Raw genomic sequence first — 10,620 nt, forward strand, 5'->3', positions numbered from 1 at the left:
TTAGTTTCGCTTCTTTCGATCGTTCATTTTTTTGGAAGGTTTCTTGGATTTCTTTCGGCAAATCAGTTTAACGAGTAAATGAGCAACAAGAATGGGTACCCCTATGAGCAAACCCAATACATCCAGATTGTGGTACTGTACCAAGTTAAGATCCATCGAGGCAGTCCGAATGTGGGGCGCACCTTTGTGACGGAGGACATATTCCGTCCAATATACAGCCAGGTCGAGAGGGTTTATAGGTTGGTCACGGTACCGCTGAGATATAGCCTGTGCATTAACTTTGAACTGCGGGTCATGCAAGATCGTATTGATCGCCGTAGAAACTCGTTCCTCGGATATTTCCGCATATGCAACAGACAATCCGTAGCCTCCACGCTCTGCGTTGGCCATATTCAGGTATTGATCGCCAAAGACAGGAATTCCGATGACTGGCACTCCGTGGTACAACGATTCCGTAGTGCTCAGAAGTCCGCCGTGAGTGATGAAGAGTTTTACGTTGGGGTGTGCCAGGATATCATCCTGAGGCCACCAGTTCTGAACGAGCACGTTCGATGGCTTACCTGGAAGGTTCTCATCCTCCCATTTCCACAGTACTTTCTGTTTGAGTTTCGAGAAAACTTTCAGGAATGCATCGCGTTTCTCTTTTGGCAGATCTTTGCCCTTGATGTTTGATCCCATTGAGAAGTAGATCACCCCGTCGGTGGCGCTATCCATGAAACTTTGAATATCAGCCGGAAGTGGGTTCGGGACCCGATTGATGTGCATTCCGCCAACCTCGATCATACCGGTAACGTACGGTCTAGGATAGTTGAAGGAAAAGTGGTTGTTTAGCAGCACCAGTGAAATAGCAGTTTTCTTCAGCTGGTCGAGGGGAGGTTTTGGATCGGGGAATGCCTTCATGTACATTTCAGTTTGGGCAGGTTTGTCCAGAATGTGTTCAACGATGATGTCCGTACCGCTCGTCAAGGTGTTGATCATTCGTTCCTTGAAGGTCATTCGATCTGAAAAACCCAGGAACGTATTCGGGACGTAGGAAGGAGGTGATGGAGATCCCACCAAGTCAGTGGTCCACTTGGAGGCTCCAAATGTGGACATTCCGATGCACGGTGCCTTGAAGAGGTGGCAGAAACCTAAAAATGGAAAATATATTATAATAAGCTATGGATATCTCTGCTCGGTGTTAAGCTAATATGCGTAAGGTTCCACAAGTAATTTGGCCGAATGGGTCATTTGATCGAATAGTTTAGTAAAAAAAAAAATTCTCATCAGTAAAACAAAATAACAAATTCGCCATTATAATGTCTGTAGGAACACCTTCATTCGCTGAAATGTCTCAGATTGTGAAAGATGGAAACGTTAATGTTCAGGATGTTCTTGATACTTTTCAAAGTTACAATCGATTTGCCTAAATGCCATAATAATCAATCTAAGCTATATCGTTTGAAAAACATTTAAAGGGTGTCCACGATGAAATTGCCACACACAAAATTGATTAGCAAAATTCGAGTTTTCATCGAACTTTATTCCTAGAGCCTAGCCTTTACATTTTAGCCATATAGTGTCTTCGGAAAAAAAAATGTTTGTATGAATATCTTACATAATATAAAACTGTCAAAAATTAGTCATGTCTTACTATGCAAAAATAAAAACACTAACTTTTTTCTTTAACGATAAAGGGGAACGATGTCTTCAGCAAAGTTGTAGACAATGTAAAAACAAGCAACTTTATTGAAGACTTCAAAATTCTAAATCCTGTATTTTCATAGTTATGGAGCTTTTTCTATGGAAGTGGTGTCAGTTTCTCACTAAATGAGTTCAAATTTTGGGAGGCAAATCAGGGCCCAATTTGGAACCGTTTGAGGACTGTGGAGCGGAAATTTCAAATTTTGCATCAGTCTAATGCACATATTATGTCACGCAGTAAGGGGGGAGGGGATGTTTATGATTTTGTGACAAGCAATGCGTTAATTATAGTAAAAACATCACGAAAGGGGGGGGGGGTAATTTTTCCTCAATTTAGCGTGACATGAATCGCCTCTAAACAATAAGTCCGCCATAAATCTATGGTGGGACTCAAAATGATTAAGCACAATCTCCTTTAGGCCTACGTTCATCTTGCTATAAAAACTATCTTTCAAAACTTCGCGGAGAACGCAAGCACGCTCATGCAAGCACCCCAAGTAACATTGCAAGTTTTATCGAAGTTTTAAAGCATTCTACAAGGCTAAGCCATGATCTACAGAAACCTCATAAAACCACAATTTTTACTTGAGACAAGAGTAAAGACGTACAACGCAACGTGACCATCAAACCAACACTGAAAGTAACAGCACCGACAAACCGACATGAATGACCATACAAAGTACCATCAAATTTCTGATCAAAGCACAAAACTGACATCTGGCTCCATGTTCGCGGAAAATATTTAGCTAAGCCATGAACCCGCATGCAAAAGTTGTGAATTGGTTCGTGTCTGATCTATTCTGGACAAATTATTTTGATCTAGATCAAAAAATCCTATGGTTTTGACAGATCGGATCACTGCACATTTAAATCGACCGTTTACGATTTTCGGGCATAAGTCAGAATTAAGTGTCATGTCGGTTTGTCGGTGGTAACAGTTCCTAGTGGGACTAACATTCGTAGAATATCCTACTTCATTGCAAATTTCTAGGTATAACAGTCCCATTAAATATTGTTCGTATAAAAATAGGCTTAACTGATTTCATTGAAAATAATTTCTGTAGTTTTCACTAAAACATATTGGTTCTGTTGAAATGTGAACAATGCGGTAACTTATTTTAACATATATATATATCTTCCAATAAGCAGAAATGATTCGAAACATTATTTGCGATTATCTCAGAAGCAACTTTTGAAACATGGGACTGATATGCGTAGAACGGCAGTTTACCCCTTAATTAAAAAAAATAATACATTTACTTACCTATCATGGCATCGTTCATGAATATCTCCAATACTATTAAATCAAATTTTTCATTTGAATTAATGAGAGCTACCACGGCAGGATCGGTAAGCGTGCTGTTGGTTACTCTGTGTCCAAAATCATAAATCCCTTTGATTATGTCTATGGGACCTTTTTGAATATTGCCCAGCAAGTTTGAAGTGATGGCTGTGATAGTAAAAAAAATCATTCGTCATGTTGGTTGTCACTCCACGATTACAAAAGCCGAAAACGATTTGATAAAATTTTGCTAATCATCATCACATTCATATACTCACATCCCACAGCAGCGAATATCGTAGTTGTCGTAATATCACGGTAATTCTTCAGAGGCTTCTGTTGGGGAAACGGGCTTATCACAGTCATCTAAAAGAGGAAACAATCATATCACTAAAATGCACCGACCATCACTTATCACCTTCAAAATCACCTCATGACCGTTTTTGGCCAACGCCTTCATCAAGGCCGATCCCACTATGTAGTGTGACTTGGAGGCCGTTGGGAAAACGCCAAGAATTTTAGCCGGTTGGACATTTTGAATCGAAGCAATCAGCACACTGCTGATCAACAATAGCCATCGAAATTTCATTCCTAACTAAGCACTTTCATACACCAAATGAATTTGAAAAGTGGAATATACTGAAGGAGAAGCGCGATTCGAACGACGAGACTTGTACGAATGAACTGTGTTTTGGCGGTGAGCAGTCGAATTCGTCGTCGATACCTATAGGGTAGGTGTTGCAGTAGTTGGGGTATGGGGGTATGGGGGTTGTGTCAGAATAGTGAGTGAAACCTGGATAAGGTTATTTTCCATCGATAGCTCTCCTAAAATATAGCATATTTGCATTTTTCAAACTTTAAACTAGCCCAAAAATGACGGAAAACAATTTCCTTAGGGCAAGTTTTCAAAAATGTTTACAATTTAATTACCAAATAATATTTTTCTAGCAAATTAGAGATCGAAAGCTATAGTTTGACGTGTAAAAACTGTACGTACATGGTTTATAAATAAATTGTCTTAGTTCCTCCACAACTGGCTCACCCACCCTATGTCCAATTCCACAATTTTTTGTAGATAAAGTGCACATAAGAGACACCCGATATCTACACCCTGTATAATTGTGGTGTATGGTGGTGTAGCACCGGTGTAGCTACATCACAAAAACAAAAGGACAAATGAGACAGCTAGTTTTACATAGTCAGACCTGTTCTCCTGGACATGGTAGGAGATTGGGGTTCTTCAACAAGACCCCTGTCTCTATCTTCCTACTATTGTTATTATTATTTTTCATTCTGGAAATCGTCTCTATCTTATCTAGAAAAGAATATCTACACAGGTATTGGTTTGAATTTGTTTCAGGTATATTGCTAGGCCGACCATACTGAAGAGACTAAAATATATTGCTAATTGCATCTGAAATTGGACTACCCCAAAAAATGCAAAAAGTGTGATAAAAGAGCACCTCAAATCGTTTTCGTGTCTTCAGAGCACTTATTACTTGCATCACAAGGAAGAAGTGCACCGAGGACACCAAGACGGAAACTCACATTTTTAAATAAGTTAAAACGCGCTATTAGTCCAGCTTGGTGCGCAATATATTGAACACTTGCATTTCGAACTGAACTTTATGCACCTCTCAGTGCTAGGTGGCATTGCTAATAGCTCACTGATCGTCTATCCACTTACACTCAAACAATATTGAAATCTGAATAGTATAAAAGTTACGCTAAATCGTAACTCTCCAGCAACGTACTCTGAAAAAGTTTTCACATAGTTACGCACATAATACTTTTCAAGTAACAAAATTAATGATTTTTATCTGAATATCACATAACATAATGAATTCTATGTGAATAACCATATTTATTTCATGATGATGATGATGATGATGATGATGATGATGATGATGATGATGATGATGATGATGATGATGATGATGATGATGATGATGATGATGATGATGATGATGATGATGATGATGATGATGATGATGATGATGATGATGATGATGATGATGATGATGATGATGATGATGATGATGATGATGATGATGATGATGATGATGATGATGATGATGATGATGATGATGATGATGATGATGATGATGATGATGATGATGATGATGATGATGATGATGATGATGATGATGATGATGATGATGATGATGATGATGATGATGATGATGATGATGATGATGATGATGATGATGATGATGATGATGATGATGATGATGATGATGATGATGATGATGATGATGATGATGATGATGATGATGATGATGATGATGATGATGATGATGATGATGATGATGATGATGATGATGATGATGATGATGATGATGATGATGATGATGATGATGATGATGATGATGATGATGATGATGATGATGATGATGATGATGATGATGATGATGATGATGATGATGATGATGATGATGATGATGATGATGATGATGATGATGATGATGATGATGATGATGATGATGATGATGATGATGATGATGATGATGATGATGATGATGATGATGATGATGATGATGATGATGATGATGATGATGATGATGATGATGATGATGATGATGATGATGATGATGATGATGATGATGATGATGATGATGATGATGATGATGATGATGATGATGATGATGATGATGATGATGATGATGATGATGATGATGATGATGATGATGATGATGATGATGATGATGATGATGATGATGATGATGATGATGATGATGATGATGATGATGATGATGATGATGATGATGATGATGATGATGATGATGATGATGATGATGATGATGATGATGATGATGATGATGATGATGATGATGATGACCTCTTACTCCTACAAAGGTGTGAGCTGGACGATTTATCTTTAAGCTAATTAAGTTTGACATCCCTAATAAAAAAAAAATACCATACCTGAATGATAACCCAAATGGCTTGGATGATACCCTGAACACGTCGTTAAGCAAACTAACCATAACATTTTTATTATGCAACCTAACCAGGTTTGCAAACAAAATCGAATTGGTTACAGTTACAGATATAAATTCCCTCTAGAGTTTACAGTTGCTTCACAGCAATATAAATGTGGAAAAGCTCGCCTTTTTGTTCACCTAAAATATTCATAAGTAATACAAGCAATCAAGAGTTAATGAACAATCAACAAAGCATCCTATTACACTAGCAACCCCGCAATCTTATGCTATCATAATTTTCAGCAATGTCAGGAATGTTCATTCAGCCAGAAAACTTACTAAAGTCTGGAACGCGCAAAAATTGGTCAACTTCAAATTGGTGTATTTCTGTATAAAATACATAAAAAACCTGAAATGCTGCATTTGGAAGTTGAGTAAACAGTAATGTCCCGATTTTGTCAGCCCCCTGATGAATTTAGGGCTGACAATAACGGGACACTGACAAAATCGGGACATTTTTTTTGCTTAATTTTTTTAACATAATATCTTTAAATGCTGTTTAAAAATGCAAGATGTATGTTTAAGGAATCATTCAATATATACGAGCCCAATTAATTAATAATTAATTTAGCTTTATTTAGGAGGCTTTCAGCCTTAGGCTGGTTCGCCTCCGAGGTATACGAGCCCATTTAGGGGGAAGGGGGAGCTGGAATTTCAAACTTTTCGTAAGTGTCATATAAGGAAAGACATTCTTACATTGATGGTGTGGAGGGATGGGGGGTGTCATAAATGGACTAAGGTAATAATTGAATGGCCACACAATGTATATGTGGTTAAGCATTTTCTGTAAGAACAACAATAATAATACATAGTGCATAATAAAGGCTTGCATATGTCCCATGGACCCCATATTAAAATTCTCTGAATGAAATTTGTAGAGATTTTCACACACACACACACACTACAAATGGTGAATTGACAACCTGGGAAGAGCGTTTTTCCTATCTCTGGTCCTCACAAGTTCCTACCTCACACCTCCCCGTGGTGTAGCCTGGGCAATGTTGTCCTTCTGACAATAGCAAATATTGAGGGTGCGACGCGAACACTGGCGCGGTAACCATAACACGGCGATCGAGGAAATGCTTCGTCAACCCGCAGGAGTGCCAACCGGCACATTAGGATCGACGCCAGTAAGATCCTTATTACGGCATACTGGATACGGCATGGAACTATGGACACGACACGGCACAATGGATTGGATACCACGCTACAGGGCTGACAGTCGTGCTATTCTGCTCCCTAAGTAAAGAAGGGTGACACCTTCTTGAAATGGCGAGTGGGCTAATAGTGCGGCTGCCCCCGTCCCGGTAAAACCTTGGCAGGCCTCCGGATACGTTCAAAACTCGTCGCCAATTGGTGATTGGTGAGTAGTAGACTCAGATGTAACATTCCTGACTTACGCCCCCATGAAGGACCGGTGCAAACAAAACAACAAAAAACAAAACACAAAACAGAAGAAAATGAGAAAACCCAAAAAAATATGAAGGACGACGGCAAGACGCCAGAAATTGAAAACGGAGGAGCGAACGTGTTCGCAAGGAGCGGGATATTGCAGAGATCACCAGTGTTGAACCTGGAGGCAACAGTGAGTTCCAACAGCAGCAGTAAGCCCCAAGGTGAGCAGCAAGGACACCAAGGAGAGCTAGGTCTTATGCTAAGCCAGGTGTTCACACCGAAATCCAGCAGTAGCACACCCCAAGAAGGATTGCAGGTTGGGAAGACCAAATTGATGGAGGTCAGGAGGAGGATCAATGAACTCCATGACTTCATCAAGGATAAGAGCAACGTCCACAAGGCAATAAAGGAAATGGTGACGGGCATCAAATCCGCCATTATTGCTGCCGAACGTGAACAGGATGCGCTGAGGACGAGGTCCGTAACTGCCGAAAGGGCACTGATCGAGGCCAAGGAGAAAGCAGCAGCTGAAATACAGGAGACGCCAAAGGGACCTCGAAATCCACGCTCGGAGAAGAGGAAAAGGGAAACTCCAGGAGAGAAAGAGGAGTTGAAAAAAGTCAAGAACGACAAAGAAGACAACAAAGAGGAAGGCTGGCGTACCGTCGAGAAGCCAAAGGAGAAGTGGAAAAAACGGAAGGAAAAAGACGTGAAGAAGAAAGCTGAACAGAAGAAGGAGATACCCAGGACTCGTCGGGAGCGAAGTAAGGGCGATGCTCTTATCGTCGAAGCTAAGGACAAAACGTCGTATGCAGCACTCCTCCGGAAGGTACGAGAGGATCCGGAGTTGAAGCAACTAGGAGAGAACGTGGTGAAAACCAGGCGAACCCAGAAAGGCGAGATCCTCTTTGAGCTGAAGAAGGATCCTGCTATCAAGAGCTCAGTCTACAAGGAGCTCGTTGAAAAGTCTCTTGGCGAAGGGGCGAGCGTAAGAGCTCTATCCCAGGAGACAGTGGTCGAGTGCAGGGACCTGGACGAGATCACCACAGAAGAGGAGCTAAGAAGTGCGTTGAGAGTGCACTGCGATCTGGGAGATGTCCCGATGTCAATCCGCATGAGGAAGGCGTACGGCGAATAAGCTGTTGGAGACGGGCAAGGTCAAGGTTGGCTGGTCATTGTGCTCGCTGAAAGCCACTCCTTGGGTTACCAAGCAATTGGAGCGATGCTTCAAGTGCATGGGATTCGGTCACCAGGCGAGGAACTGCAATGGCCCTGACAGATCTGATCTGTGCAGGAAATGCGGAGAGAAAGGCCATATTGCAAGAGGCTGCACGAAGCATCCGAGGTGTATGCTCTGCAAAAAAGAGGACGGTAACGATCATACGACGGGAGGCTTTAAATGCCTAGCATACAAAAAGGCGATGGCAGGCCAACAGTAATGGAGGTAACCCAAATAAACCTCAATCATTGCGACATTGCTCAGCAACTGTTGTGGCAGTCGACAACAGAAACAAAGTGCGACGTTGCAATCATTGCGGAACCGTATCGAGTCCCTCCCGATAACGGTAACTGGGTTGCGGATAGAGCTGGGATGGCAGCTATACAAGTTATGGGCAGATACCCCATTCAAGAAGTGGTTGCGAGCTCATACGAAGGCTTCGTCATCGCCAAAATCAACGGAATCTTCATGTGTAGTTGTTACGCACCCCCCCCAGATGGACGATGGAGAAGTTCCACGAGATGCTTGATGGACTTACCGAAGAGCTGGTCGGACGACGACCGGTAGTCATCGGAGGAGACTTCAATGCTTGGGCAGTGGAGTGGAGAAGCAGGTGTTCCAATGCAAGAGGGCACAGTCTGCTGGAAGCTCTGGCAAAACTGGAAGTTATGCTGGCCAATAAAGGCACCAGCAGCACTTTTCGCAGAGATGGCCGAGAATCCATTATCGACGTTACTTTCTGCAGTCCGTCGCTGATGGCAAACATGGATTGGAGAGTGTGCGAAGGATATACCCATAGCGACCATCAGGCGATACGATATGGCATCGGTCAACGGAATACTGTGGCAGTACGGAGGACGAGAACTTGTGACCGAAAGTGGAAGACGAAAGCTTTCGACAAGGATTTGTTCGTTGAGGCACTTCGTGTGGACGGGAGTCCCGTAGATCTAAATGCGGACGAGCTGACAGAAACGTTAGTGAGAGCATGTGACACGACCATGCCGAGGAAACTGGAGCCAAATAACAGACGGCGTCCAGTCTACTGGTGGAACGAGGCACTTAGTACTCTCCGCGCTAGTTGTCTCAGAGCCAGAAGACGTGTTCAGAGAGCAAGAACGGAAGCAGACAGAGAGGAACGAAGAGAAGTGTTTCGAGCGGCCAGGGTCGCTTTTAAACGAGTGATTAAGCAGAGCAAGTCGAACTGTTTTAAGGAGCTGTGTCGAGACGCTGATGCCAACCCCTGGGGCGACGCATACCGAGTCGTGATGGCGAAGATCAGAGGTCCAACGATGCCCGCTGAAATGTGCCCAGAGAAGCTGAAAGTCATCGTGGAAGGACTTTTCCCGAAGCACGACCCAACAACCTGGCCACCTACACCGTACGGAGAAGGAGAGGGAGATAACGTCGAAATCACCAACGAGGAGCTCGTAGTAGTGGCGAAAGGATTGAAGGTGAAGAAAGCTCCCGGTCCGGATGGAATCCCCAACGTAGCGTTGAAAGCGGCGATCCAGTCATCCCCGGACATGTTCAGGATGGTGCTGCAGAAATGCCTGAACGAGGGTCACTTCCCTGACAGGTGGAAGATACAGAAGCTAGTGTTGCTGCCGAAACCAGGAAAACCGCCGGGGGATCCAGCATCATACAGGCCTATATGCCTGCTGGATACACTCGGAAAACTCTTGGAGAGGATCATCCTAAACAGGCTGACGAAATACACGGAGAGTGAGCACGGATTGTCGGAGAGGCAGTTCGGATTCCGGAAAGGGAGATCGACGGTGGATGCAATTCGGACAGTGGTCGAGAGAGCTGAAAAGGCGTCCAAACAGAAGCGGATAGGAGATCGATATTGCGCCGTGATAACGATCGACGTCAAGAATGCGTTCAACAGCGCCAGCTGGGAGGCCATCACCGAAGCACTGCATAGAATGAGGGTCCCTGACTACCTGTGCAGGATCCTGAGGAGTTATTTCCAGAACCAGGTTCTGGTCTACGAGACAGACATGGGACAGAGATCGATTAGGATCACAGCGGGAGTTCCACAAGGCTCCATCCTTGGT

General features: G+C 42.7%; 1 protein-coding gene across 1 annotated transcript in view; it reads right to left on the reverse strand.

Moving 5' to 3' along the window:
- Window positions 1-10,620, reverse strand: part of LOC135701029 (UDP-glycosyltransferase UGT5-like) — an 18,873-nt gene continuing 8,253 nt past the window's right edge. Inside the window, exons 2-5 of the mRNA XM_065221765.1 lie at window positions 3,396-3,567; window positions 3,244-3,331; window positions 2,948-3,133; window positions 1-1,130 (exon numbers count right to left, since the gene is read on the reverse strand). Coding sequence (XP_065077837.1) covers window positions 1-1,130; window positions 2,948-3,133; window positions 3,244-3,331; window positions 3,396-3,554 — 1,563 coding nt within the window. The 5' untranslated portion in view covers window positions 3,555-3,567. The remainder of the gene's footprint in view (window positions 1,131-2,947; window positions 3,134-3,243; window positions 3,332-3,395; window positions 3,568-10,620) is intronic.

This window comes from Ochlerotatus camptorhynchus, unplaced genomic scaffold, assembly GCF_037179485.1.
Source record: "Ochlerotatus camptorhynchus isolate MF236.1 unplaced genomic scaffold, CSIRO-AGI_Acam_v1.1 ptg000002l, whole genome shotgun sequence".
NCBI classification, from domain to species: Eukaryota; Metazoa; Arthropoda; class Insecta; order Diptera; family Culicidae; genus Ochlerotatus; species Ochlerotatus camptorhynchus.